The 27,873-nt window shown below is 53.1% G+C and overlaps 10 protein-coding genes across 10 annotated transcripts; 7 read left to right on the forward strand and 3 right to left on the reverse strand.

Moving 5' to 3' along the window:
* Positions 1-528: 528 nt before the first annotated feature.
* On the forward strand, positions 529-1,218 carry BDZ99DRAFT_383671 (uncharacterized protein; the record flags this gene model as incomplete). The annotated part of the gene is made up of 1 exon (XM_033715343.1): positions 529-1,218. One exon carries the CDS (start codon positions 529-531, stop codon positions 1,216-1,218), a length of 690 nt encoding a protein of 229 aa, XP_033579253.1.
* A 213-nt stretch (positions 1,219-1,431) lies between these two features.
* On the reverse strand, positions 1,432-2,458 carry BDZ99DRAFT_518148 (uncharacterized protein; the record flags this gene model as incomplete). The annotated part of the gene is made up of 3 exons (XM_033725266.1): positions 1,432-1,963; positions 2,061-2,192; positions 2,256-2,458. 3 exons carry the CDS (start codon positions 2,456-2,458, stop codon positions 1,432-1,434), a joined length of 867 nt encoding a protein of 288 aa, XP_033579254.1.
* Positions 2,459-2,836: 378 nt separating this feature from the next.
* BDZ99DRAFT_518149 (uncharacterized protein) lies at positions 2,837-5,670 on the reverse strand (the record flags this gene model as incomplete). Its single annotated transcript, XM_033725267.1, has 2 exons — positions 2,837-5,327; positions 5,516-5,670. 2 exons carry the CDS (start codon positions 5,668-5,670, stop codon positions 2,837-2,839), a joined length of 2,646 nt encoding a protein of 881 aa, XP_033579255.1.
* Positions 5,671-7,649: 1,979 nt separating this feature from the next.
* Positions 7,650-12,001, forward strand: BDZ99DRAFT_412888 (E3 ubiquitin-protein ligase NEDD4). Its single transcript, XM_033716668.1, has 4 exons — positions 7,650-7,928; positions 7,989-10,331; positions 10,385-11,002; positions 11,053-12,001. The coding sequence occupies exons 2-4, from the start codon at positions 7,995-7,997 to the stop codon at positions 11,728-11,730; spliced, it is 3,633 nt and encodes a 1,210-aa protein (XP_033579256.1). The 5' UTR covers positions 7,650-7,928; positions 7,989-7,994; the 3' UTR covers positions 11,731-12,001.
* A 922-nt stretch (positions 12,002-12,923) lies between these two features.
* BDZ99DRAFT_518151 (uncharacterized protein) lies at positions 12,924-15,188 on the forward strand (the record flags this gene model as incomplete). The annotated part of the gene is made up of 1 exon (XM_033725268.1): positions 12,924-15,188. The coding sequence occupies one exon, from the start codon at positions 12,924-12,926 to the stop codon at positions 15,186-15,188; it is 2,265 nt and encodes a 754-aa protein (XP_033579257.1).
* Positions 15,189-15,901: 713 nt separating this feature from the next.
* BDZ99DRAFT_264272 (uncharacterized protein) lies at positions 15,902-16,737 on the forward strand. Its single transcript, XM_033713824.1, has one exon. It carries the CDS (start codon positions 16,106-16,108, stop codon positions 16,628-16,630), a length of 525 nt encoding a protein of 174 aa, XP_033579258.1. The 5' UTR covers positions 15,902-16,105; the 3' UTR covers positions 16,631-16,737.
* Positions 16,738-17,317: 580 nt separating this feature from the next.
* BDZ99DRAFT_461026 (uncharacterized protein) lies at positions 17,318-18,567 on the forward strand. Its single transcript, XM_033719518.1, has 3 exons — positions 17,318-17,730; positions 17,781-18,386; positions 18,453-18,567. Exons 1-3 carry the CDS (start codon positions 17,571-17,573, stop codon positions 18,527-18,529), a joined length of 843 nt encoding a protein of 280 aa, XP_033579259.1. The 5' UTR covers positions 17,318-17,570; the 3' UTR covers positions 18,530-18,567.
* Positions 18,568-19,020: 453 nt separating this feature from the next.
* On the forward strand, positions 19,021-21,493 carry BDZ99DRAFT_412894 (lysyl-tRNA synthetase). Its single transcript, XM_033716669.1, has 7 exons — positions 19,021-19,194; positions 19,255-19,373; positions 19,459-19,750; positions 19,807-19,852; positions 19,906-20,630; positions 20,681-20,764; positions 20,816-21,493. The coding sequence occupies exons 1-7, from the start codon at positions 19,083-19,085 to the stop codon at positions 21,262-21,264; spliced, it is 1,827 nt and encodes a 608-aa protein (XP_033579260.1). The 5' UTR covers positions 19,021-19,082; the 3' UTR covers positions 21,265-21,493.
* A 787-nt stretch (positions 21,494-22,280) lies between these two features.
* On the reverse strand, positions 22,281-23,829 carry BDZ99DRAFT_382976 (uncharacterized protein; the record flags this gene model as incomplete). The annotated part of the gene is made up of 7 exons (XM_033715303.1): positions 22,281-22,682; positions 22,744-22,943; positions 22,994-23,111; positions 23,165-23,196; positions 23,254-23,370; positions 23,486-23,557; positions 23,676-23,829. 7 exons carry the CDS (start codon positions 23,827-23,829, stop codon positions 22,281-22,283), a joined length of 1,095 nt encoding a protein of 364 aa, XP_033579261.1.
* Positions 23,830-25,658: 1,829 nt separating this feature from the next.
* BDZ99DRAFT_264377 (carbonic anhydrase) lies at positions 25,659-26,887 on the forward strand. Its single transcript, XM_033713825.1, has 2 exons — positions 25,659-25,846; positions 26,049-26,887. Exons 1-2 carry the CDS (start codon positions 25,831-25,833, stop codon positions 26,663-26,665), a joined length of 633 nt encoding a protein of 210 aa, XP_033579262.1. The 5' UTR covers positions 25,659-25,830; the 3' UTR covers positions 26,666-26,887.
* Positions 26,888-27,873: the final 986 nt, after the last annotated feature.

The following is a 27,873-nucleotide window of genomic DNA, read 5'->3' on the forward strand; positions in this document are numbered from 1 at the left end:
GTTGTATGTATCGTGTGCAACAACTCCAAGGTCCAACTCTGTGAACGATGTAAGAGCGCCCGCTACTGCTCGAAAGCATGCCAACAAGCCGATTGGCCTATCCACAAGCTCCTCTGTGCCACCTTCTCAAAATTCGACACTTCTCAGCGACCAACCTCCGAACATCTCCGGGCGTTCCTGTTCCCGGTTGATGAAGAGAAACCCAAAACCATCTGGCTTCACTGCCCGTGGCGCGACGACGACGACGACGGTACATACCAGCATCCCGAAATCGGGTCACTCCTCGGTCCCGATACTTTCCTAAAGCATGCACCAATCCAGTATAACCCAGTGTTGAAGAGAACACTATCCGATACAATATACGTCTGCTATCGCGACACCTTTCTCGTTGATGGCTCGAAACCCAACACCAGCATCACCCGCATCACCACCACCAAACCCGGCCAGTACCACGACTGGCGCGCTCCGCTCATGGCCTACGGCATGGTAGGCCTAGGCATCGACCAGACCACTTGCAAAGACCTCGACATGAACGACTTCCGCCACATCGCCGATTACTTCCTCACGTACGGTTATATACCCGCACCAGCTACCCAGCAGCAGCCCAAGGGCATCAACGTCAAGGGTGTAAAAATCAATTGTCTCGGTGACCAGAAGATGCTCCATAAGCCGCCCTTCGAGGCCGTTGAAGTATCTGCGACGGATCCCATCTTCTCCGCGCACGACACCTCTGACATCGCGAAACGCATCGGCCTCCCTATCTTCACGCGCCGTTGTCCCCCAGACCCGAAGTGGGCGAACAACGAAGACAATCCGATCTTCGAACGCCACAGCCCTTTCAATAACCAAGACGCTACGTTCCTACATCTGTGCCTTGATCCCAAAACCAAGTTCGACCTTCGCTCGGGGACGTTGGGGTGGGGCTTGGCTTCCCAGCAGTGGCAGAACAGCGTGGGAAGTGCTATCGTCGTGCGGCAGGATAAGAAGCCACTGGCGCCGTTACATGTGGAGGCGCTATGTAGGTACTGTCGTGACGATGTACTGCCGCTTCTGGCGCACTCGATGGGGGAGTATGCGCCGGAAGAGCCGATGGGGAAGGATGCTGTTCTGGCTATGATCTGCAGGCCTACTTTCGTGATTTGTTGGTATAGGCTGCTGGAGGAGAAGCATAAAAAGGGAGAGCATGCGAGTGCTCCTTATCCTTATGATGATGTGTAAGGTTGTTGAAGGATGGATTGTTTCTATGCAAGTAGGTAGATGCTGAGTTGAAGTGCTGAAGGCTGTAAGATCTGTATGAAAGTCTCTCCCTAAATCTGGTAAGGAAAAGAGAGCAGTGTATCATATAAGTATATCTCAACACATTCCTACCCACTCCGCACAAGCTACTAGAACCCCCCATCACCCTCCCTCAACCCATCAAAGCAACATTGCTCACCCCATCCTCTCCCACGGCAACCCCTTCGCCATCCTCATCACCCCCCTCTCCGCATACCTCACCGTCCCCGCCACATCCAGCACCTTCTGCGCCTGCACCCTCTGGAAATTCTCCCGTACCACCTTCCAAGCATCCCCATCCATCTCTTCCTCATCCTCATCCCTCTCCACCCCCAAAGCCCCCTCCACCTTCTTCACCGCAACCCTATACCCAACCTCCAGCACCCTCCTCACCCGCGCCTCCTCCCCCCTCCAAACCTCCGGCAAAGCTCTATCGGCCTCCGGCACCGCGTCCTCAATGCGCATCGCCATAGCGTCGTAGTCACGAAGCATCTCATGTGAGCGCTGCACGAGCAACGCCGCGGTGGTGAGGTTGGTGAAGAAACCCGCGCCGGCGAGGTTGGTGAAGAAACCCGCGCCGGCGAGGCCCTTGGGCGGATTGGTGACAGACTGGGCTGCTGCGGCTTCTTGGAAGATATTGGCAATTTGGGCGGCGATGTCGGCGCGGTGGGTCTGCTCGTTGGCAAGGCTGGTGGGGTGTTTAGTGGAACCGCGAGGTGGAAGGGGAGAGGGAAGGGGTAAAAGGAGATGGGGGGGGGGGGGAGGGGGGGGGGGGGGGGACGCACGCATCGCTTAGTTGCTTGTTTAGCAGGGCCTCGAGGGCTTTTTGGTCGCTGGAGACTTTGCGTTTGAACGATGCGGCGTCGGAGTCTGAGGGCTGAGGCTGATGGGGGGGCTTTGGGGGACGGCTGGGCTCTCTGGGGTGGGTTAGCTGGAAGGGTGGGAGAGGCGGTGCTTGATTGGTGAGGGGGATGTACTACTTTGAGGTAATAGTAGACTCGTAGTGTTCGACTGGTGGATTGGTGTCCTGAGTCTTTTCCGGAGAGCTTCCGTACCGGCGACGCGACCGGGGTTGGGGCGAGGCATCGTCGGTATCTGCATTGAGTTTGGTGAGTAATTTCGAGAAGGGAATAATCATAAGAGAAGGCATACCATCTGCTTTGCGCTTGCGTCCTTTCGTCATCTTGGAGGATGTTGTTGAGTTGAGTTTTGGGATGGAGTGAGGTTGAAATAAGGCAAGCAGATTAGCTGCTTCCTAACAAGTGACTCCAGCCAAGATTCTCGTCAACACTCATCCTTTGCGCCTGTGAGAGCGGAGACTGTTTAATTGATATTGTCATTAGTCTATTAAAGGTTGATACTCCGATGCGACCGAAACATTTTGACCCCAGGCGCTAATCGTTAACGCCCATATTGAAGCATAAAAACGCCGTCCATCCGAAACCCCCAAAAGTGCGGACAACAATCTACAACCAGCTCACTAAACAGCGGGGAGAAGATGTCAAGAGAAAATACCCTCGCAGTCCTCTTCCTTGATGGTCGGCATAATATCCAATTTCGCTCAAGCGCCGCAGCCCATGTTGAACACAGCACTATCGTTAAACACAGCGCCGTCCATAGCCTCGTCCCAATTGAACAGCTCCAATTCTCCCGCATCTCCATCCATAATCTGAGGATGCGCCTCTTCGCAGTCTATCTCCGCAATCTGACCCCACCCAGGGTACTTGAAGCACTCGTTCACAGTACCCAAGTCGAGATTCAACCCCATATTCGTACTCCCGTCAAGCGCAGGCTCGCCTTTGCCATTGTAGTCGAGCTCTGGGATGGTATTACTTCCAAGTATGGAATATGTCTCCATCGGTGGGTTGTGTATATTGACACCACAGTCCTCCAGTGCGTCGTAGACATCGAAGTTATCAGGCACATCCACGATGCCGTGCGCCTTTTTGAAGAGCGCTAGCCATTCGGGGTTATCTGCCGCTGTCTGGTTCCACGGGTCGTCGTCGTTATACAGGATGCGGCGCGCTTCGCTCTGGATTAGCTCGTCGGTGCAGCTGCCTGGACCTTCTGTAACCATCTTTTGACGTACGAAGCGACCGAGACGGAGCGTCAGGATCTCCCAGCAGGTTGCAGTGGCAGTTTTTGGGTTCGAGCTCGGGGAGACGTTGGAGTTTGTGGTGGTGTTGCTGGCCCAGGTGGGTGTGGTAATAGCCGATGTGTTCATTGGTGTGCCGAAAACGGGGAAAGTTGATATATTACAAGTCTCTGCCATAGACATATCGGTTTCGAACTGAAGCTGAGCTGTCATGTTCTGGCCTGGCAGGCCCTCCTGGGATAAGGGGCTGGGTGTTCCGTTCATCTTGTGCCTGACGGTAGGGATAGAGAATTCCAGATCTGTCATTTGGCCAAGTGGCTGGATATGGTGGGCCATGCTGGCAGTGTTGCTCGCAGAGAATGGGAACGGGCTCTTGCTTTCGTTGCCAATGAGATACGGCGGCATTGCATTTGTGACCAGAGCTGCCACGTGAGGATCCAACCCTCGGCAGCCCTTCCAATCCTTCATCTTTGCACCGTTGCGGAACTCCTTCGCAAGATGGTCGACTCGGTCTTGCCACCTTGTGAACTCTGCACCACAGAAACCGCAGCGACACCTGATGAATGTGGCCTCTGACTTCCAAGTCTCCATGCTAGGCGTCATCTTGCAATTATGGATGAGGCGCAGATGCTGGCGAAGATGGTCCTTTCGATAAAAGGTGCGGGCCTCCAGTCCTTTTTCTTCGCAAGAAGCATGGTTATGGGTTTCAAGATGGTCGCGCGATGCGTCCAGGGCGTCGCAGTAGGTGCACTTCCGTTTACCCGAAGCAGGATCTGTGATGACATCTCCAAGAGGAGCACAAATCCACTTCTCCAGCGATAAGTGAAGAGACTTCTCGTGACGGGACCAGTCGTACTTAGATTTGAACGTGTCAGTACAGAAGGTACATTGGAACATGCGTGCGTTAGCTAGGCTAGAGTCGATCTTTGATGGGCGAGTTTGAACTCGACGGCGCCTCCGCCGTTCTTTAGCCGAGTTGCTGCCAAAGGAGTCGAAGGTGTTGAAAGAGGTGCGAGAGTTTCGAGAGCCGTGCGACCACACGGAATGCTGGGAGGCAGACCCAGAGGAGATGTTTGTGGTGCCCGTATCCAGTGACGTGGTCGACGGCGCTCGGAAAACAGAGAAGCTTCCAGAGCTTCCATTCGACTGTCCCTTGCGACTATACTCAATTCCAAGGCTACTAGAGAGACTTGTAGGCTCTGGAGGATCGAAGTTCTCCACGGCCTTTTGAATAGCAGTCATGGGTGCAGGTTCGTTCTCAGGGGGGGAGTGCTTCCATCGTTCGAAGGGATTGAGGGACTCCCACGTTCGACCGGCTGGAATGTTTATGGCTTCTGATGGACGGATGCTTGGAGAGGCGGTTCGCTTGGGACGTGACTTTTGCCTTCGGCGAGTATTGGCCATCCAGTTCGAGATTTGGCTACTGGTGAGCCCCGTCTTCTCCTTCAAGTCGTTCTTATCCTCTTCTGTGGGATAGGGGTGATCGACATGCTCATCCATCCAATCCTTGAGAATCTTGATTGCGACACGAGGGAATCGGATACTACCCTTCTTCGTATCTTTATTGTCGGCGAAACCCTCGTCTTCAATAGGGCCCATGTGACCAAGAGATCGCATCGGTCTGGTCTTGGCAGTCAAGCCACCAAAGACATGAGCACTGTCCTCGGTCACAATGTCTAACGTATCAAGACGCTTCCTTGATTGCCTCATGGGTTCGGCAGAGGTCTGGACGAAGCTGCAAGGCCGGAACAGCGCATTGCACGGCGAACAGCCGCTTTGGCCCTCGTAAGTGATAAAGCACTCGAGATGCCGAGAGTGGCAGTAATCGCAAGCCTGCTCGGGCTTGGAGTATCGAGGGATCCAGCTCGAGAAATCAGGGTTCCACTCGGCCTTGTCGGCTGGCTGGGCAGTGGCCTCAGGAATCTCGAAGTCGCCCATGAAGCCGACACAAACGCACCTGATTACGGTTAGAACGGCATTCAGGAGCGAATATTGAATTTGTGTCCCAGATGATAGAAGACAAGAAAACAAGAAGATGTATGAGAAGTGGAAGTGTGCTGGAGAACGGACTTGACTGCATTGCCATGACATATATGGACTAAGGTGTTGTGTAGAGGAAGTGGAGTAAGAAATGCATTGACGAACCCGTCCGTCGACTCGGTGCCGTGTGCTTGACATAAACTGTTCGGCTCTGCAACGGGCACGACGTGCTCTGGTTGAGAGTGGATCACATCCGGCATAGCAGCCTCGCCAAAGTCGAAGAACTCGGCGATGTCCGAGTGAACGTTGGTGTTCTCCATCACGACAACTGAAAGGAGCAGAACTCGCCCTTCGGACGATCGCTGGCAACAACACGCCCTTTACGTAGAAGAATGATGACGCGAGATGGATGGGGATTACAAAAGGCGTGGAGAGGAAGGCGGGTGTCTTTAGGAAGAGGAGCACGAGGGCGCATGGCGGGGACGACGAGTCACATCCTAGCAGCATGTCAAAAACTCGGCACGGCCATCCCAAAGCGGGCACAGAAGGGCGCGCTGCTTGAAGGCCTGTCCAAGCCAGCGCCCGCGAGAGGTCCATTTGTCCCCGCTGGGCCTGCACCGCTTCAGCCCTAGACGCGCCGCAATCGGCCAGTCAGCCGGCAAGTCAGCTATCGTCGAGATGCGATTGGCCATGGAAGCAGGTCTCGGTTTTCTAGAACATGGTGGCGCTGAGCAAGAGAACCATGTGGGGAGCAGTGCGCCTTGACCGCTGCTCAAAGCCACCATCGGAGGGCGTGCCGCTTACCAATTTGCAGTGCTGGTAGTTACCCTGGTCCGGGGCATACCCTTGACTATCCTGTGCTCTCCGGAGAATATGTGCTATGTAAGTCCTCTCGCCGGAATAGACATCAGGGTCTTGAACTCAGACAGATCGCAACCCAGTCCTTTTGGCGCCTGTAGCGCTTTAGTGACGTTTTTTGAATTTTTATCAGCAGTGTATGTAGTCCTCTACCACGGAGAAGACCTTTGACATCCATAAACTGATTCCTTCGGACGGAAGATTGATCGGAAGGGTAATTCAACTTCTTCAAAACACTACGACTGTTTACATGCGGTCAATTACTCATATTGCTATTTACCCGCAGTATCTTTAGTTCATGTTTGCCCAACACTGACCTTACATCATTCGATTAGCTAGTTCCACATCCCCAATACGAAATACGACAAACAACCCGGTCACTGCCGCCCTCATGACCACAGATGCGCGGATCTAAATCCACGAGGCTGCAGAGTCGCCAGCAGAATAAAAGACACGCCACCCCTCGAGGCCTCTTGGCCAACCCCCTCATCTGACCGGCACCCGCGTAAGCTCAGCCTCGCCGAACCCCTCATGACCTTGCAGTGCAGCTCGCCGAGCAACCACACTCGCGTTGTGGTACACTGGATGGTACAAAGGTAAATGAAGACGTGACCGCCTACAACAACCTTAGTAGCTATCCAACGGGAGTGGAAACAGTCGTCGCTGGATTGAGAACAGCGAATCCTGCGAGACCAGGTCTGGTCGAGTCGGAAATAATCCTCTAGCAAGAAGCGCGGAAGTTCCGGAGACTTAGAGCGAGAGCTCAGCTACTTGACCTTACCCGCTACCGTCTGCGACAAATAAGTGGCCACGGATGCTCGAGGCCCTTTCGAAGGGCTGAGACACAGTGCAGCGAAGTCATGCGAAGGCACATGCAACTGATGGAGTCTACAAAGTATCAGAGAGCTGGCGCTCATCCTATTGGGGCATTGATGACGCAACCAAAGCGAGGTATTGCCAGATTGTAAGGCGCGAAGGATAAGGAATGGGACCATCACTTCTGTGGCACATGGATTGTCGCGCTGAAGAAGAGCAACATCGACAAAGAGAAGAACAATTCAACAGTTACAGAAGCGCTAGGCAATGCGACGGCTTGGAAGCCAAAATGTGTTAGTCGATAGACTCTTATATAAGTGTGCACACTCGTCTACATTCGTCTGCAATGCTTTGATACATCTAAGGAGTCTGCATGTACCTGTCTCGATGGTGTTGAACCAGCTGTAGGTTCGACTGGCTACCTCAGAGAGTACCATATTGCCCAGTTGTGAATAGAGCGGTGCATGCAAGAAGCCCGCAATGTATTAGCTACTACTGAGGGGTGTTGTGAGGAGTGGTAAGGAGGGGTGCCTGGCCGGATTAACTCGGACCGACCCGACCGGGGTGTTTGGTTGGCGGGCAGTTGGTGGCGGCGTGGATGACAATGACTGACAACAACGGAGAGAAGGCTCTCGAAGATATCACTCCCTCTACCCTTGGTTTGTTTCCTCCACGCATCGTCGGAGCCGTCGACGCGAGGGCCGCATAGGCTCTGCTTCTCTGCCTTTACATGTCTCGTCTTTGAAGCTCGACTTCATTGCCATTATCGGCCCGGTAGCTCTACAGCAGTACATCTCCGTCGATACTGTTCAACCGGTCTACTTTCCTCGATCCTTCATCACCGCCACGAGCCTGCCTAATATCCAGGGCGGTGCAGTGATCACCCTGCAGCTCCCGCTACTCCGTACGTTGCTTTCAACCACAGCCTTCCTGTCTTTGTACTCAAACTAACACCGCTCTCTAGTCCAGCATGTTCACGACCTTCAGCGGAAGCACGCGGCGGCCCCGCCAAGTGAACCTCTCCGGCCGCGGATCCAGCGGCTTTGGAAACATTGGCTCTGGATCTGGATCGCAAGCCGCCTTGGATCGCGCTCAACAAGAACGACAACAGCGCCAACGAGAGCGAGACAGGTTACGAGCGGCTAAGCTTCTACAACGAGCATGGAGGGGGCATTCGACCCGACAAGGCATTCGCAAAGAACTACTACAGCAATGGGATGTCATAGAGGATTCTGTCGAGCAACCACAGCCGTACGCCTCGGAGGCTGAGGCTCTCGGACAATTGCAGCGGCTTCTCAATTTCGTGCAGACACGAAACGAGGAGGATATTCGGCGCGTACGGCATTTCGGCGCCCGTCAAATTCAGACCTTCCAAGTCCAAGGAATTGACTGCTCTGGTGGTCCATGGCCTTTGGCGTATCTCAGGCTTCAGAAATTGGTTCTGGCTATATTGGACCGACGCTGCAAACCCCACGATACTCGATGGGGAAGCTGCAGAGGCCTAGTCGCGATCTTGCGGTTCCTTGCTGAGCGAATACCCGCGCAAACGGCTCAGAATGCGAAACACTTCTACAGTACTCTTGCAGCGGTTGCCCAAAACAGTTCCATGGACACGGTGGCGGCGGATAAGCACGTGGAAAAGGTTCCCGGGGACGATTTACCGCCTTTTGCTCTCATCACAGAGGCGGCGGTGGCTCCACTGACAACTTTGGCAGCATATACCCTCAATGCATACGAAGCGTTTGGCGCCTCATTCCTTACTACACCCATTCTCACTGAGACAGATGACATGGATCGAATACACAGGCCATTAGGTTGGCTCGCAGACTCTATCAACTACAAACTACTGGCCAGCGCGCTTAGCACTATGATCAATACAGCCGGCTTGGGAGCATATCCGGAGCTCACAGAAACCTCAGGCCGGATTCGGCTCCTGGGATGTTTCATTTACTTCCACCGACATGCTCACAATTTCAATAATCCTCAAGCGTACTCTTCGCAGAAAGACTTTGTCTCTGTTGTATCCGCCTTGCTGAATTCTCTGCCCACAGAAATCGTAGAGGGACAAACTCGCGACCCTGATCAGCCAGAAGATTTGGAGCAACCAGGCCCGCATTTTGCCATGAATCCTTTCCTACAAGAACAGATTCTTTCGCTAGTAAATCAAGAGAGCGTCGGAAGCTTGTTATCAAACTCATCTTCGGCGCCAGCGTCATCCCATGATGAGAAAGTAGAGGAGGCTCGACAACTCGCGAACTATGCGCTTTCGCTTCTTCGGTTCTTCCCTCGTAGAGGTGATGACATTCGGATGTGGCTTTACTTAGGCCCCTCACCTTCCAGCGCGGAAGGTTCTTCACAGACCTTGCCAGCGATTAAATACTTTTGGGAGGCTACGAAGAGATCCAGCATATTTGGCTCTATCATTCGAGACTCACGAGCAGCTATTCAACTGCTGAAAGCAAAGCCCTCAGGGACAGAGTATGGTTGGCAGGCGCCAAATTCCGACCTGTCGCCCTCGGCCCAGACCAGTGATGAATGGAGGGTAATTCTGGTGTTCCTAGAACTCTACACGTTTGTTCTCAAGGTCATGGATGATGAAGAGTTCTTCTCTGGACACAACACCGGATACACGAGTCGTGCATCTGCCTCGTCAATGACTCGAGACAACGCTTTACCGCTCACAGAAGTCAAAGACCTCACGACGTTCCTCAAGAACTTAGGGTTCACATTGTACTTCAACGCGGCTGACATTGTCGAATCAGAGGACCAGGACTCAACCCGATCCGTCTCGTTTCACTTCTCCAACAATGCTGCACAGATTTCCGAACAGTTGCAACAAACAATGAAAGCAGTAGAGCCGTCCGTAGGAGGCGTGGCTGGCCTCACCATTGACTACGTAAAGGGTCTGGTGACTGGTCTCCTTCGCATGGTGTACGAACGAGATTCGCGGCGAAGTTTCCTGCCTGCGGATCATTGGCTGATGGCATCGAGACTTGACATGACGGGTTTTATTCCAACTGTAGTTGAGGAAGAAGAGAGTCGTCACAGAATTGAAGAAGAGGACGCGGAAGATGCGATTCAGGATGATGGCGAGGATGAGCTAGAGGACACAAACCATCTCATTGGCACAAGCCGTGCACAACAAGCCCGACGCTTAGAGCGACTGCAGCGACAACAGCGTAAAGCCTCTCGAAGGAGGTATCTTCAGGCTGTTGCACCTCGATTAGAGATTCTGCAGAACATGCCATTTCTCATCCCCTTCACCACCCGAGTTCAGATCTTCCGGGAATTTGTTTCTTTAAACATGGTCAGCCTCTCCGATTCTCTCGTTATTTATTGCATATGCTAACGAAAATATAGACCAAACGTAGAGGAAGTGCCGATGCAGAAACGTGGCGCGTCCTGATGATGAACCGCCCAGATGCGCCGCAACAGTTCGAAAAACATCACGCAAAGATCCATCGTGGGAATGAATTTGATGATGCATTCGCTCAATTCTATTCTCTAGGCGAGGGCCTGAAAGAACCCATTCAGATTACGTTTGTCGATCAATTCGGTGCCGCGGAAGCTGGTATTGATGGCGGTGGTGTTACCAAAGAGTTCCTGACAAGCGTCACTCAGAAGGCTTTTAATCCTTCTGACGGAATAGATCTCTTTATCGACAATAACCAACATCTCCTCTATCCCAATCCTTCGGCTGTCCAAGAGCAGAAAGAGCTTCTTCGCGAAGCAGGTTTGGACGACACATCAATCGATTTTCGCCTAGCAGTCTTGAACCTCCTACAGCGTTACGAGTTTATGGGTCGCATCATTGGAAAGTGTCTCTATGAAGGCATTCTGGTCGATGTGAATTTTGCGCCATTCTTCCTGCGAAAGTGGGCCCTGACGGGCGGATCTGGTTCTGCCCCGAACGAATCGGGGTATCGCGCGACTCTCAATGACCTTCGTGACCTGGACGAGGAACTTTATGATGGACTTGTAAGTCATGGCCCATTTCTATATAGAAATATTACTAACCTGCTGTGCAGCATCAACTCAAGAACTACACAGGGGACGTCGAGGACTTCTCTCTCAACTTTACCGTGACAGACACTGTCAAGAGAGACCATCACAACGGTGCTACGAAAACTGTTACGAGGGAATTGAAACCTGATGGCTCCAATATACCCGTCACAAACCGCAATCGCCTGGTTTACATATCATACGTGGCTCGTCACCGCCTTCAGAACGAACCCGCTATGCAAACAAACGCCTTCCTCCGTGGTCTTTCAACCATGATAAACCCGTCGTGGCTTAGCATGTTCAATCACAGCGAACTACAGACCCTAGTCGGCGGTACCTCGACTTCCATCGATTTGGACGACCTTCGCCGCAATACGATCTACGGTGGGGTCTATCAGCGTGGCGATGACGGTCGCGATCACCCAACCATCGAGCTCTTCTGGCGTGTCATGGAGAAATTCGATGACGGAGAACGACGCGCAGTGCTGAAGTTCGTCACCTCAACCCCACGATCACCTCTGCTAGGCTTTAGCACGCTCCGTCCACCGTTCAGTATTCGAGATGGGGGCGGTGACGAGGAGAGACTGCCGAGCACTAGTACCTGCGTCAATTTGTTGAAGCTCCCCGTATACAAGGACGAGAATGTGCTGAAGGAGAAACTTCTCTACTCAGTGTTCTCCGGGGCTGGGTTCGACTTGTCGTAAACGGTCAGCATTAGCACGCAACGAACAGGGACGGTGGCACGACGCGGCGTTACTAAGGCCGCTTATAGATTAATTAAGCCCCCTGGAAAGCGTGTACTTGGTCGAATCCAAGTTGTACATTTTGGCGTGCTTTTTGGGTGCTTTTTACACCAGGGCTTGTGGAAAGGATTGGCTGCTCGCTTGGCTTCTTCCTGAGATGGCCAAAGTCCTTAGGTAGTAAGTTACTGTATAGCCAACAGCCGTACATAGTAGGCAGCAAAAATAACCCAGGATGTTTTCTTGGTCATTGATGAACTTGTCTTCTTCTCGTGTATTGCTTTGGTAAAGTGATACTTCAGTCCGTGCACACTTTCTCGCCACGTCGTGGGTCTCTTGCCAAAAGTCTAGGCGCCCACCTTCATCACTGCTTAGGGTATCACTACGGGGCTTCAGAACATCGACTACGACAGCAAGGTCAAAACAATAGAATCAGACTACCTCTTGACCGACTAGCCACGTACCCGTTGGGCACAAGGAAAACTCGGGTTTCTCTTTTGGTACCTAGACGCCACTAAACGGAGTACCTTAGCTAACATGTCTTCGGACGGTAGCCCTATTTTTACTGCACCATCCGCGCAAACATACTACGGTACGACCAGTACGCACGTGAGGTGAATCCACAGGATAAGGATTTAGCGACGTATGCGAGTGTAGCAATACGTAAGCTACTAAAAGACACTATCTGAGACGGTATCAGATTATCGAGGATTGAGAGAACAAGGAGCTCCCGAGACTCCGTCAACAAGCTTAGAACAAGGTACTGTCTCTATCGTCTTATATGTTGGAGGATGTGGCTATCCCACATTCACCTACATTTACGTCACGTGCGAGGGAAGCCACCAAGCCAATCACGCTTCTCAAAGAGCGTTCAGGCACACGATGTCCAGATTCACCAGATAGTAGCCTGCTTACGTGTCTAGAACAGGAGGCTCTGGCGGCTCTGCTGGTCCATCCACTTAACCCTGAATTCTGGTTCCATCACTCACCTCAACCGTGGACCTCCTCACATCAACCAAGCCACCCACCATCCGCGTCTATTTCCACAATCTCCATCAACACATTTTCTATCAATAAAATCTCCATCAACACGCCCTCCGTCAACACACCTTGTATTCGCAACACCTCGCCAAGAGACCACGAGGCCACTCGACGTCATGCAGACGGCCCTGGTCCATATCGCGCGAGCCTTCCCTCAGGGCCGCCCCGTTCATGACCGATTGCTGGAGCCTGCAGCCCCACCGTACGATGCTGTCGAGGAAGAACGGAAAGCTATGAACGCCGAGGGAGAATTCTTTGTCACCGAGCGAGAGGCGCTAAAGGTCAAAAAGGAAGAGCTAGAGAGTGCGCTTGGGGTGGTCAAGTCGGACATCGAATTGCTACAGCGTAAGCACGATGTGCTCAACAGTGACTACAAGACAGTCAATTTCCAGCTTGACACTTCCATCAGTCAATGCAACATGGTCAGGATCAAGAAGAAGGAACTGGAGAGCGAGCTTGGGGTAGTCAAGTCTGACATCAAAGCGCTCCAGGCCAGACACGATGCCCTTGATGCTGACCATACGGCACTCAAGACTCAGCTTGAAGTATCCAACGCCAAGATTGAGGCTCTCAACTCAGCGGTGTCGGCGAAGGATGGCCAGATCCAATACCTCATCGAGCAGTATGATACACAGTATGTTTCGGCAGCTGAGAAGTTTCTCGCCGAGAAGGGTTTCGTGCGAGGAGCAATGCAGGGTGGCGTAAAGTCCGGGTTCTCTCCAGGCCGAGTTCTCCTTGATGCACACATTGATAGTGCGTCCGCTTTCCGCTTCATGGATCTACCCGGAGAGCTTCGCAATCGCATCTACGAATTCGCTCTTGTCCTCGACCATCCTCTCGATCTTTGGCCCATGAATGGACTAGCTCTCGGTCTATCTAACATGGAATCGAAACCTGCTATCCAGAGCCGCGATGAGATCCTGCAGAAAGACATAGCCAATATCAACGTCGATTTGCTTCGTGTCTCGAAGCAGGTGTACCAGGAAACTGTTGGCATGTTATACGGTCATAACACCTTTCAGTTTTCCGGTCACAGGGCGTTCGTTCCAATGACAGCATTCCTTCGGCACATCGGCTCCGGGTGCAAGTTTCTCACGGCCATTTCAGTTCAATGTAGCAGCTTGTACTCCGAGACTGGTCATCTTGCATGGAAGCTAAAAGAGAGTGCGAACGAGTTCATGCAGGAAGGAGAGTCTGCTCTAGACGCATTCTACAGGCGCCTTAGAGTGGCTGGTTACTACTCTATCATAGGATCGCCCTGGGACGAAGAAGGACAGGCAATTCTAGAAGGAGACCGAATCCTTAGAAAGCTGCCAGCCCTCCGATATTTTACTATGCTCGTTCCTCATGCCATAAGAATACGAACTGACTCATACCTGATGAGTACTGGCTCTGAGCGTAAAGATTTCATGCTACGCTATGAAGCCGGTGAGCAGAAGAAGCAGTTCGCAGCTGCCACAGCTGCAGGCAACCAAGTAGAGAGGACCGTGGTTTTCATCAAGCGACACGCAACGCAGTCAAAGCGGTACAAAATGTACGGCGAGATCACCGACCTTGACGATGAGAAAGAAATGGGCTGGGAGGACTTCAAGAAAGTGAAAGAGCATTGGGGCTGGAAGATCAAGCATGCTACTTACACCATGCAACCAGATGGGCCTGCCTTCACTATCGACAAACCCAAGCCTTTGCTAGAGGAGCATTCAGCGACCGATGAGCATCCGAAACCCGCAGAGCAGAGCGAGCCTGGATCTACAGATCAGGACGAATCTGAACCCACAGACCCAGAAGATGCTGAACCCGCAGACCAGGACGACTCCGACTCCGCAGATGAAGGCGATTGGGAATCCGAGGATGAAGATGGCTCTGAATCTGCAGATGAAGACAACTCTGGACCGGCAACCCTTCCCACGACTTCAACACAGTCAGCAAATGCTCCCGCACCACCAGGCGATGTCTCCCAGCTTCAGCCAACTACGGTCACTACCCAGCAAGCTCCGCAAGTACCTCAACCGGCGTCGACAGCTGCACTGGCGTCTCTCTCAACGGCCCCACAACCACAAGCAGCCGCACCAGCCACTGCGTACTTTCCTTCTACCATCAGCAGCCTACCTCTCCCACCAGGATGGGGTTACGGGAAGGACAAGAAGAAGTACATCGATCTCGTCACCGAAGAGAGCACCGACTGGGACCCCAGATCGGTCGGCCAACTCCCCAGCCCGTGGATAGTGCGATTCGACGGAAAGCAGATCCTCTTCGAGAATCCGTGGGCCTCCCTGACCTCTTACGAGCATCCTTCCACCGGCAAGGTCATCAATCTTGAGGATAATGTACAAGAGGCCGCTGACTCCTTGCACCTGTCTCTGGCGAATTTCCACTTTTGAGACAAGATAGAACGGGATACAGTGGATCTGACAGTTCTTGTGCTCGTATAGGAAGTTCCGCCCGAAGTGTGGATATCCCTGGCCCCTTTTCGAGCTCGGAGGGGGGGGGGGGGGGGGGGGGGGGGGGTACTCTGCGCAGGTTTCCCGGCGGCTTTATGCTCTACTTTCCTAATGTTCGGGGCTTTCTAGCACGTAGCGTAGCGGTGGATGGACACAGTGTCTACGTAGCATTGCGATAAGTAGGCTAATATCTACTACTTCAGTGTACCCCTCTAAGGGCAATCAAATACTACTTACAACTAACGCACAAGATCAAACGAAAACGTGACCGCTGGCCTATTCGTCTAACATCGAGGTACCTCAGAGCATCGTCAGAAACCACGACAAGGTCTAAAGCGATCATGACGAGCATTCCTTCAGTGGTAACTTGAGCTTTACCGACCGGTCCGCGGCCCGCGGTGTAGTTTAGGGGACGAGGAGGTCACTCCTTCTACCCCTTGTTTTCTATTAAGGATCGCGTTTTTTCCCACGTGGCGTGGCTATGGATGGGGTACATGTTTCGGCTTTAATGTGGCTCTATGTAGCCTTGCGGGGATGGTGGGAGAGTACGCTTTGGGGAATTGAACGTCCGATTGCACAAGTTGGAGAAGAAGGACTGAGTGATTGGATAGTGAAGCTGGTGGTTGCAGATGTCACTTGTGAGCTAATAACAATGTGTTGAAGCTTTGACGAAGAGCTAGAGTGTAGAATATTCGACATTCGTCTAACACTATTTCAGGTGCTCCGAAGCATGACTGCACCCAGAACACGTCGTCAAATGCTCGCGACCGTGAATGGAACTTACGTTATGAGTGTCTGTATTCTTAGCTGTGAAGGCTAGATGCTTGTCTCCTTCCATCCGATCAAAACGACTCTTAATGCTCAAGCTATCTCCAAGTTTAGAGGACACTTTAGTCTTGCTTTCATCACATTCCTCCATGTCGACACGCTGGACATTACTGGCACACTGTCCTCTATGGTACGCTTCGCTGGCGCTATCGATGAGAGGGCCCCGGATTTCGAGGGCAAGCGCCGTACATAATCGAAGCCATCGGTATCTCCATCGGATGTCTCCTTGGAGGCCCTTCCGTCACGGCCTACATGGGGAGTGGTGCTGGTATCTCGGAAGGTCCCAAGACCGGTCTTGCCACCATGGTCGCCGGACTTGTGTTCTTCATCTCCATCTTCTCCGCCCCTATCTTCGCCTCAGCTCCACCATGAGCCCCAGGCTGTACGCTTGTGATTGTCGGATCTCTGATGACCAAAGCCGCGGCAGATATCAACTAGGGATGCATCGGTGGTGCCATTCCGGCGTTCCTGACCACTTTAATCATGTTACTGCCCATGGCTTGATTGCTGGCATCGTCTCATACATGATGATTAATACCACGGAGTGGCATTGAAGAGGATCGGGCTTCGGCTTACTTCTCGCCAGATAGAATGACCGATGAGAAAGAGACTATCAACCGAGACAACAATGCCGCCGCTTAGCTGTGAATGGGTGTATGTGTAACAATAGAAGGAGGTTTGGCCTGGGCGTGTTTTATACCAGGTCTCTCGTGTTCTTTCTGGTTAGAACCCGTGACTCTTGTGATACAACATGTAATACGAGGTGCTTTAGCGAGAAGTAATGGAATCATTAAGAAACACATGTGTCAATCGTCGTCTTTGAGGATAGAGTGCCATCGGGACATCGGCAGCGATCCGGCGTCGATGAAGGGCGAGACGGTTGCTTGTCAATGCCGATGGATGAGCGCGGAACAGTTGCAGCGTGTGATAATCAACGGCGGCTGGTGTCTCAAGCCATCGGTGGCCGTTCCGTCCTAGGACGATGAAGTGTTTGTGGGGTAGGGGGCGGCACCAAGGGACGTTGAGCACACCCACGAGTCGGCGTCCCGAGTGCAAGGGTGGATGTTTGTCTGCCGTACTTCGTACCTCGGGAGTGTGGGCCGCCACTATTCCGAGTCCACTCGACTCAACGCACCACCGGCCAGGCCCTGGATGCATGACCAGACGACGACAGGCAGGTCTCGTGGCGGCTTGTTTTTCTCCACCACACACCGAGGCGTCTTCCACCATCGGTATGTGTAAATAGTACTAAAAGCCGCCCTGCGTCCCGCGCGGATCCGCACTCGCTCCCTCAACTAACTTTCTATCCCGAGACGCCGACAACGGCGGGGTTTTCTTCAGCGTTGCTGCCGCTTACAAACTTATTGGCCAACTGTTGCTAAGCGTCAACACAGTCTTCTACAAGTCACCACCGAGATCAGGACAAAAGCTTTATATGCTAAAGACCTCAATCAGTCGGACCGTTCTTCTCTAGACCCTCGAGTTCACGTCTTCATGCCTGGCCCCACGAACGCGTCTGCCTCTGCGGCGGCGCAAAATGGCGTCAACAGCAACACCATCAACAGCATCCTCAATGCCAGCAACGGCAATGGCACCACCAATCCTGTCCCCCACCGAGCTTTTGACTCCATCGAAGACACCATAGCCGCATTCGGTGTGCCCGCCTTTGCCACCCCTCCATTTCCAAGCACTGACTCCCCACAGCGCGCGACGAATTCGTCGTCGTCCTCGACTCGCCCTCCCGAGAAAACGAAGGCGACCTGATCATTGCCGCATCCGCCCTCACGCCCGCGAAAATGGCTTTCATGATCCGCTACACGTCTGGCTACATCTGCGCTCCTCTCTCCGTCAACCGCGCCGCTGCGCTACACCTCCCGCAGATGGTGGAGAACAGCACCGATCCAAATCGCACCGCGTACACCGTTTCGGTGGATGCGATAGGCCCAGAGATGAGCACGGGCATCAGCGCGTCGGATCGCGCGCAGACGTGTCGCATGCTGGCAGACCCCGCAATGAGCCACACACACTTCCGGAGACCGGGCCATATACTGCCCTTGCAGGCGCGCGATGGCGGCGTGAGGGTGCGGAGGGGGCATACGGAGGCGGCGGTGGAGCTGTGCAGGCTGGCGGGGAAGCAGCAGGTCGGGGCGATTTGCGAGCTGATCTCGGATGGTGAGGTGGTTGCGGGTAGGCCGGAGATGGTGGGTGGGGGGATGATGCGGACCGAGGAGTGTTTAGCATTCGGCAAGAAGTGGGGACTCAAGGTTTGCACCATCGAGGATTTGGTTGAGTATATCGAGAAGACCGAGGGTAAGCTTGGTGTCGAGGGCAGTGACTACTAGGTCGCTGCTATGTACTAATCCGCTTTCTTTTTAGGCTCGTCGGGCACGCTACGGGCTCTATGGCGGGAGCAGTTACAGGCTTGCACAATCAGGGACTTGGATAGACGTTGAGGAGACCGAACGGCTGCTAGATCGTTGCAGTGGATGGACTCGGTTTCTTACATACCACTCTTCGGTTGGACGCTTCTCGGAGGAGGTTCGTCGGTCTAGATGGATGCTGCGGAAGCGTCAAATCTCTGCATCGTGTCTTGGAGTATGGGCGTTCTGGGGGCATATTGCTCTTGGGGCAACTGGAAAAGTAGTCCTCGTTAAAGACCACACTCCATCATAGTCTAGTAGAAATCAATTGCGTGCTCGCAAGTAAACACCATGCCCTTCAATCAAGTGAGCCTTTTGATACGCACACTAGGACCAGCAGGCACCGTGCACCTCATCTGAATCTCAAATTGTCTTCCTCTCTTCTTTCTAGGTTCATATAAATCAATTTGAGATATCACGTGTATGTACCACAATTTATCGATAGCCCGCGCCAAGCCAATGGCGGGGCAGGGGGGCTAAAAACATTGCTGGTGATGAGTCGACAAACGCACTCCCGCGGGGCTCATAAATTCAGACAACAGTCACAACAGCACCGTGCCGTCTCACCTCCACACACAACGCAATCATGGCTTCCGAGCAGGGTGCAAGCACTGACTTGCCCTCGCGCCCTGCCGCCGAGGGCGCAGACAATCTGCACAAGGACGATGTCACTGGCGAGATGATCTCCAAGTCTGAGCGTGGGTTTCATTTATATTCGATCAATTGCTGGAGAGGAATAGAGGCTGATAGTTGAATAGTTAAGAGACGTCAGAAGCAGCGCGCGACTGAGGCTAAGAAGGCTGAGAAGGCTGCTAAGGCGCCCCCGAAGCCGAAGAAGGCGGCGAATGAGTTGGACAACTCTGATTTGAATCCGAATGTATGGCATTGTTTGTTTGATTCTCTGTTCCTATTGTCTCAGTGTACTGGCACGTATAGAAACACCTCACTAACTCGAGACGCAGCAATACTTCGAGATTCGATCCCGACAAGTCCAGAAGCTCCGCGAGACCAAGGAGCCAAACCCATACCCACACAAGTTCCTCGTCAATACCAGTATCCCGAAGTTCATTGAGAATTACTCTAATCTCAAGACTGGCGAGACCAAGGAGGATGTGCCTATTCGGATTGGCGCTAGGATATTGACCATGCGGTCCTCGGGCAACAAGCTCCGCTTCTACGATGTTAAGGCAGAAGGAACACGAGTCCAAGTCATGTGCCAGGCCCAGTATGCTACTGGAGATGTCCCCTTCATTGGTATGTACCTGTCTCGGAGGATAGTTGGCTTCTGGTAGTCTAACACTTTGGGGCAGACCAGCACGAGCCTCTGAGAAGAGGAGACTGGATTGGCATAGTTGGGTATGGCAGCTCAGCCCCAAAACAAAGGAACTGATAGCTGACATTTCCAAAAGCTTCCCTGGCCGTACGAAGCCGGACAAGAAGGAAGAGGGCGAGCTATCAATCTTCGCCCAATCCGTCACGCTCCTCACCCCATGCCTCCACCAACTCCCGACGGACTACTATGGCTTCAAGGATCAAGAGCAGCGTCATCGCCAGAAATTCTTGGACTTGATGATCAATGACGCCACACGGAATACCTTTGTCACGCGAACTAAGATTGTCAAATACGTTCGAAGCTTCTTCGATGCCCGGGATTTCCTCGAGGTCCAGACCCCGATGATGAACAAGATCGCAGGTGGCGCTACAGCCAAGCCCTTCAAAACCTTCCACAACGATCTAAACATGGACCTGTACATGCGAGTTGCGCCAGAGCTGTATCTCAAGATGCTGGTCGTCGGTGGCCTGGAGCGAGTGTACGAAATCGGTAGGCAATTCAGGAACGAGGGTATCGATCTGACCCACAACCCTGAATTTACCACCTGCGAATTCTACCAGGCTTTCGCAGACTACTATGATCTAATTGAGATTACTGAGGATCTGGTCTCGGAGATGGTCAAGTCAGTAACTGGAAGCTACACGACCAAGTACCACACCCAGCACGGAGAGGAGTACGAGGTCAACTGGGCCAAGCCGTGGAAGAGGATAGAGATGATACCCGCACTGGAAGAGGCTACTGGAGAGACGTTCCCACCAGGAGACCAGCTTCATACGCAGGAGACGAACGAGTTCCTCAAGCGTATGACTCTCATGTCTTTCCAATCCTATCCAAAGCTAACAATCATATAGGTGTGCTGAAGAAGGTCAAGGTAGAATGCAGTTCACCTCTCACCAACGCCCGAATGATCGACAAGCTCGTAGGCGAATTCATTGGTGCGTGTCTTCCCCCTCCTCCCCCCTCTCCACCCTAACCCCCCTTCCCAGAGGAAAAATGCATAAACCCCACCTTCATAACCGGCCACCCGCAAATGATGTCCCCCCTCGCCAAATACCACCGCTCCACGCCCGGCCTCTGCGAGCGCTTCGAAGCCTTCGTATGCAAGAAGGAAATCGTCAACGCCTACACCGAGCTGAACGACCCCTTCGACCAGCGCCTGCGCTTCGAGGAGCAGGCCAACCAGAAGGCCCAGGGCGACGACGAGGCCCAGCTCATCGACGAGACCTTCTGCCAGTCGCTCGAGTACGGCCTCCCGCCCACGGGTGGCTGGGGCATGGGCATCGACCGCATCGTCATGTTCCTCACGGACCATTACAGCATCAAGGAGGTGCTCACGTTCCCGTTCATGAAGGATCTCCCCGGTGATCATGCCAAGACGGCCGCGGAGGTTGTGGGCGTGACGGCGGTGCCGGAGGAGGGGATTCCGCATAAGTGAGTGCCGCCTCTCCAATAGCGATGATGTTGGAGGAGGTGGGCTTTGGAGCATTTTGGGAAACGTGGGCTGTGGGCGGTTCACTTAGCACAGTGAGGCGGCGGTGGCCTTGGTTTCCGCCTAGCTTCATGGATTCGAGCATGGCGAGGAGTAGTCCACACCTGTATTGGCCTGTCGTCCAGCACGGAGACGAAAAAAAAAAAAAAAAACCAATGAAAATCCTATCTGAGTCTATAACTCTTGCACGCTCGCTTGCTCCTGTTTGTTGGTCTTTGGCGTGCTTTGAGCAGGCAGAGGCGTGATATGAAATCGACGTGCCAACATTAGCGTGGAACGGGTGCACAATCACAAAACACCACACATCGAACACAAAGTCTAAGGAGTCATCTGAATTATTATACCGCCCAGGACCAAAAAGAACATCGCCCACTCTAACAAACCGCCTCATCCGTCCATTCCTCTCCCCCATCATGAACTCCCTTCCCCGCTTTCCAAAACCGATCATGTTTGAATCCGCCCAATGCCAGGACAACAAGCATAAACATGACCAGTATCGGAAAACTCGATGAGAAGAGAGAAAAAGACGGGATTGACCAAACCGTGCGCTCAAGAGGCGCTTTTAAGGAGAAGATAGTACACGGTTCCTTTCCTAACATATTCGCAAGAAGAGCATCCGGGGACTTGCAGGGACAACAGGGGAAACAGGGGAAAGGGAAGAAAGTGAAGAGGAAAACAAAAGGCAGTCTGCACGCATTCGCCGTAAGTCCATCCGTCCGTTCGCTCGTCAACGTTTGCTAAAAAGTCCGCTTATTCATGAGCAAGCACACGCCGTTACATTCGTTTGAGGGGGCTCTCGAGGCCCGAGGGTGTCGGGGAGTTCGTGAGGCCCTCTGCGTCGTTGGTTATGAACATCGCTATGTATTTGAGGGGTAATGTCGTCTTTTGCACCAAGAGGTTTGTCGTTCCAAGAAGCCTGTCATCGGCCAGAGAGACGGTCTAGCCTGTTGTTTGTCCAGCATTTAGAACGCGGGCTCGGCGACCGGGGCCGGGGCTGTGTGCTCGGTGGTTGGGATTGGCGTGTCCTTGGGGGCGGTGGGGAAGTCCTCCTTCTTGACGATCTCGGGGGACGTAGACCGGCCGCGGTATTGGTTGATCGTGGACTGGGCCTTGTGGGAGTACTCTCCGGCGTAGCTCTGGAAGGTCTTGGCGGCGTTTCCGGTGTGGGTGGCTGCAAGGTCCTTGATCTGCTGGGCTTGCTGGTTGGCAATATGGCTGGCCTGCTGAAGCTGGGCGTTGATAGCGTCTTTGTTCTTGATGTAAACAAGCGGGGCGAGATAGGCAACCGAGGTGGTGATGAGTGAGAGACCCCAGAGTGGGACGAACTTGATCAAGAAGTAGGAGATGAAGGCAGAGAAGAAAGCCTACGGGTACAGAATTAGTTCTTCATCTTTTAAAATGGACTGATACCATCTGAAGACATACCCCGACGGTAACGTAGACATTTTCAGCGAAGATGATTCGCTGGGCCTCAACAACGAAGAAGTTGATGAACTGCTCAGCATCATCGAGAGCGCGTTCGAGCGAAGCCTTTGGGATCATGAAGTACTTGCGCGGCCTCAGGTTCTGAGAGACGATGCCATTGCCAATCACACTCTTGCTGGCAATCTCGGTAGCCGCGCTCACTTTAAGAAGTCAGCTCCATTATCGACAGAGTATTTTGGGAAGCACGTACCACCCAGAACGATGTAAATGCCCTTGAAGGTGTATCGGAGGATGTTGATGTAGCGGGCGGCAAAGATGAACAGCACGGAAGCTGCGAAAGCGATGGCAGTCGCGCGGGGGTTTTTCCACTGGATGCTGTTAGCTTGCAAGTCCACAGAGCGAGTGCAATATGGATACGTACGCTCAAGAGGCGATAGAACAGGGAGTGGTAGTCTGTCCCACGTTAGTGCCCATTCTGGTATGCTTTGCAAGCTCACAAAGGGTGCCTACGAGTCAAAGGCTGGCCGGTAGCAGCGGGCTGCTCCGGGGTGACGCGAGAGTTGGCGAGCCCGGCGAGGTCATTCTTCGTCTTTGTCCCCTCGGCCTTGACGCTCTGCGCAATGGGTCCTACGGGAGTCAGTGCCATGGTCTAGAGGGGAGGTGGTTGCTGTGCGGCGCTGCTCGGGATAGTGGTTAGCCTGCGTCTTGTACGTTCCATCGGGGCGGGTTGCACATACCTCACCATTGTTGATGGTATCCTTGGCCTGCTGGGTGGCCGGGTGGCTGGCGACGGAGTCCATGGCTGATCGTGCTGCTTTGTGGTGGTCAGGATCGGAAAATGTTGGTCGTGTGGGAGGAGCAGATAAGACTGCGATGCACCGCGTTAGCTGCGTCTCGGCAAGGATCGGGCGTCGTTTGGCGGCCTACCTTACTGTCCACGACGCTGTTCTTGGTGCTCTCTACAGTGTTGCCTCCGTTGGCAGTAGTGCTGGTACCGTTGCTGTAGCTGTCCAGGTTCGATGGTGCAGATGGATCGAGGTCGGGGAAGTCGCTCGTGTTGAGTTCGATGTGCGGTGCTTCAGACATTGGTGTGGCACAGGGGGTGCAGAGCAGGCAGCGGTGTGGCTGGCAGCGAGAAGTGAGGATATCAGGGGAGCAGAGGGCGTGATGTGGTTGGAGTGCACGAGGAGGAGGAGGACGCAGTGTGGTTGTGTTGTGGCTTTGCGTCTGGCAAGTTTTGACCTGGACGCCTGGACGCCTGGACGCACTTGCTTGTGAGGAGCTGCGATGACGTGAAACAGTGCGCTACTGACAACAAACGGCGGCGGAAATGCTGTCCGTAGCCTGCCAGATGACGTTTGTGATACCGCCTGGTTAATGGGAAACCTGTCCTCACTGCCGCAGGAGGGCCGTGGTGACTTTCTACTGCTACCAGAGCCTACAAGCCGCGCACTCCTCTATTCGAGCTGGTCTTGCATGTGATTGAGAAGCGATCACGACTTCCAGGCACGCGAGCACCCACAAAACATCTGAGAGCGCCATCGGGACACAGTTGCGAGTTACATATCTTGTGACCGCGTAGCTGGTCTTGTATACTTCGAGGCTGCTTCCGTTTGCCATCAAAAGTCAGGCTGCGAGTTATGAATACTTTGCACACCGTCGATCGCTGCCATGGACTCCACAGAGCTGTGTCTCTCTTCTAGCTTCATTGAATATAGCTCCCGAGGTCATGTGACTGCCCAAGCTAATGAGATCAGACCGCCACGGACTGGCCCATCAAGTCGTCCTCATTTAGTTAGACCGAGAAAAGACTAGAATACAATCACACGAAGCGATGCGGAGAGTTGCAGGCGGAGATATGGAGACAGGTGCCACACACGGAGAGATCTAGCTTGGTGGTAGGACTAAATCTAGAAACCTAAATTAAACACCGGAAGGGCCCGCACCACGTTACCAGCCCGGAAACCCGGCAGGCCGGCAATTCAGGCCAAGCACGGAGTGGTGAAAGCTTTCCCATCCTACCTACGTATACTGTCAGGTAAGACTATGTAGGTGGACCAATCCAGCATGCCGGATCCCGCAAGCGTTTTACTGCGGCAGATCTGCCGTAGCTAGCAAGTCTATCCGGCGTTGAAAACATGGCCTGATTGTTGCTCTGTGCCATGTGGAGCGCTGCTTGTTTTGACTTTTCGTGCTTAGAGATCTACTCCAGCATTAATCTGCGTGCAGGTGGTATGCGTGTTACTCCTGTCCATCTGATTGGATGGTTGCGGCTAATGTGATTGGGTCAATGGCGAAATACGACGCTGTTCAAGGCGTAACAAGAGTGAGACGGGCACTCGATTAGTTAATTAAGCTCGAGGCTCGAAGACGATGGCTACATCGAACTAAATTGACCCCCGCAAAGTCAATTGGACGAATTCCAAATGGTGATCGAACTCCCTGACCCCACGCCATCTGTGTCAAGATAGGAAAACAACGAAGCTTCGCAGTCAGTAGACTAGGCTCGACGAGGAAGTCCACGAGGTTGCTTCGGATATGTCGCTAGCGAGTGCAGCGGTTGTAAGCGGGAGCGGCAAACTCTTTTGTGGTGGCACGAGAATCTCGCGAGAGTGGTTTGCTTTTTAATTGGCGCTGAGGCATATTCTATGTCCCGAGCTGGTCCGTAAGACAGAGACTTAGTGACCCTGCCAGCGCAGCAAGCGGTCAGTGATAAGGGAGTCCTGGGAGCAGCGGGCGGCATCGTGCGAGGGGCGGCATCGTGCGAGGGGCGGCATAGTCCATATGTACACTTGCAGTTGTGGGGGAGCACGGGGAGTAACGATGCAGTATCATCCAGGGTCTATCAGCCGTGGGGCTGCATGCGTCTCAGGATGCATACAAAAGCCCCTTTGAAGCCGCGCACAAAGTCAGCCGGAGAAACCTAGACCCCTACATACGCCCTCACTGCTTCCTTCATCCCTACGCGGACTATTTCTATACTTCTCAGAGCTTCAAACCTCGTGGCCGGCCTCGGAAGGACGATATCCCAGCAGCGGGACCACCGCCTCTCATCGGAACCCTTGACTCGTGCGCTGACGGTGCGGAATGGTTGTTTCTCAGGGTGAGTGCGGCCTCTCTTTCAACATCACCATCGTCGAGTGCGCACCCTACGCTGGGGACATGGCATCGTACGAGAAGCTTTGGATGATCCTCCGCCAATACAGATGCGCAATCGCCGAGCCTCTAAAGAAACGGTGCCCGAGGGGCCCCCAGTTTAAATGTAGCAGGGACAGGCTGACCTGGGATTCTCACCTGATTTTTAGACGCGCTCGACCGTGTCGTTGCCGGCAATAGAACATACGCAAAGAAGACGGCCGAGCGGGACCCCGAATTCTTCAAGACCCTTGCTCATGGCCAGAGTCCCGAGATTCTGTGGATTGGCTGTGCCGACAGTCGTGTGCCCGAAACCACCATCTGCGACTGCCAGCCTGGCGATATCTTCGTCCACCGCAACATCGCCAACTGCCTCCATGCCCAGGACCTCAATGCCTCCAGTGTCATCGAGTATGCCACTACCCACCTGAAAGTCAAGAAGATCGTCGTCTGCGGCCATACCATGTGTGGAGGTGCGAATGCGGCGCTGGGAGACGCCGACTTGGGTGAGGCGCTCAACACATGGCTGCTGCCAATAAGAGAGATACGGCGGAGGAACAAGGCACTGCTGGACACGCTGCCTAGTGACGATGCCCGAGGCAATAAGCTAGCCGAACTCAACGTGCAGCACTCCCTCGAAGTCCTCCGGCAAATACCAACCGTAAATAAGGCCATTAGGGACCGTGGCCTCTCCCTCCACGGCTTGATCTATGATATCGCAGCGGGCGAGTTGACGGCCTTGGAAGAGACCAAGAAGGGCAATGGGCTATGGAGTGCTTCTGCTTAGGTGGGTTATGTTATGGCGTAAGAGCGTTGTTGGCTATTGTCAAACTGTTGGAGTTACGTCTTTCGGAGTCACGCGGGTTTGGCGGATAGTCTCGACTACCAAGGTTTATGGTCACGAGAGGTTCCAAGGTTCCTATACTCACGGTTATTCTTTCTGAGACCCATCGATACTCGGAGTTTTCTCGCTTTTTCGCATACTTTAGTTTTGTCGTGCTAGTGACTCGCACGCGGATCTAGATGCATTCATAGATAAGCGATGACGAAATGCTACCAGAACCTTGAACAGCGTACAGGTATTTAAAGCCATGTCACTCGACGTTTACTTCATCCTCTACCGCTCAGAAACATCGTCAACTCTCCTCTGTTAGATTCAAAAGACCATTATCAGCTTGAACAATTACGCCTACTCTCAAACAATTTCAGTACCCTCCAAAAACGCCCAAGATGGCTCCAACAACCCCTATCACCAAGCCTCAGCAATCAAGCAAACCTAACTGGACATCCGAAAGGCAGTTCTTCCTTGGAGGCACAGATCTCAACGAGCTGCCGTTCGCCAGACCACCCCTAAAAGAACCAATACGTCTCACAGACTCGTCAGCCACATGCAGGAGGTCCAGCCTGAATCTTCCAAGGGATAAGGCTATGGAACGGAGTGCCATTACTCATTATTAGGTACGTCCTCCGCAACAGTGATAGTTGTTGGTCTGATCTTTGCACATCGAACAAATAGCAATTGCCTCAAGCAATCACCCGCTCTTGATGCCTATAGACTAACTGGTAATGCGTATGAAGAACAAATTCGGAACTCCGAAGCACAACCGGTTTGAGTCCGTTGACAAGGACGGCAACAATCAGAGCGCCGTTTAATTCCCAAGCGAAATGGCGATACTACTTGACTCCTTATCACAGTCCTCCGTGGTGGCCTCCTATACGCCACTTCGCGACCGCCGTCATTACCTCTTGGCATGCAGATACTGCCTCTTGAGTTGTCGCAATCAACGAACCGTTTATTCATGAGTTTCGAAAGGTCACTCGGATTCCGCCTTGATGGAGTTTACATTCCACTTACCATCTGGACTGTTATCATTGCATCATATATAGTGATGTAGATCCATACTGACCTATCACTTGTCTATATATACAGAATGTCTAATTCATCACCTCGTCGTGTACTTAGGTTCATTGATGCAACATGTCGGATTGGCAAGT

Source organism: Mytilinidion resinicola (genome assembly GCF_010093595.1).
Source record: "Mytilinidion resinicola strain CBS 304.34 unplaced genomic scaffold BDZ99scaffold_6, whole genome shotgun sequence".
NCBI classification, from domain to species: domain Eukaryota; kingdom Fungi; phylum Ascomycota; class Dothideomycetes; order Mytilinidiales; family Mytilinidiaceae; genus Mytilinidion; species Mytilinidion resinicola.

Coding starts and splice junctions, on each gene's coding strand:
- BDZ99DRAFT_412888 (XM_033716668.1), top strand. CDS start 7,995: ATGTTCACGACCTTCAGCGGAAGCACGCGGCGGCCCCGCCAAGTGAAC. Junction 10,332..10,384: donor AATTTGTTTCTTTAAACATG/GTCAGCCTCTCC, acceptor ACGAAAATATAG/ACCAAACGTAGAGGAAGTGC. Junction 11,003..11,052: donor AGGAACTTTATGATGGACTT/GTAAGTCATGGC, acceptor CCTGCTGTGCAG/CATCAACTCAAGAACTACAC.
- BDZ99DRAFT_264272 (XM_033713824.1), top strand. CDS start 16,106: ATGCTCAAGCTATCTCCAAGTTTAGAGGACACTTTAGTCTTGCTTTCA.
- BDZ99DRAFT_461026 (XM_033719518.1), top strand. CDS start 17,571: ATGCCTGGCCCCACGAACGCGTCTGCCTCTGCGGCGGCGCAAAATGGC. Junction 17,731..17,780: donor AGACACCATAGCCGCATTCG/GTGTGCCCGCCT, acceptor GACTCCCCACAG/CGCGCGACGAATTCGTCGTC. Junction 18,387..18,452: donor GTATATCGAGAAGACCGAGG/GTAAGCTTGGTG, acceptor CTTTCTTTTTAG/GCTCGTCGGGCACGCTACGG.
- BDZ99DRAFT_412894 (XM_033716669.1), top strand. CDS start 19,083: ATGGCTTCCGAGCAGGGTGCAAGCACTGACTTGCCCTCGCGCCCTGCC. Junction 20,631..20,680: donor GACGAACGAGTTCCTCAAGC/GTATGACTCTCA, acceptor ACAATCATATAG/GTGTGCTGAAGAAGGTCAAG. Junction 20,765..20,815: donor GCTCGTAGGCGAATTCATTG/GTGCGTGTCTTC, acceptor CCCCCTTCCCAG/AGGAAAAATGCATAAACCCC.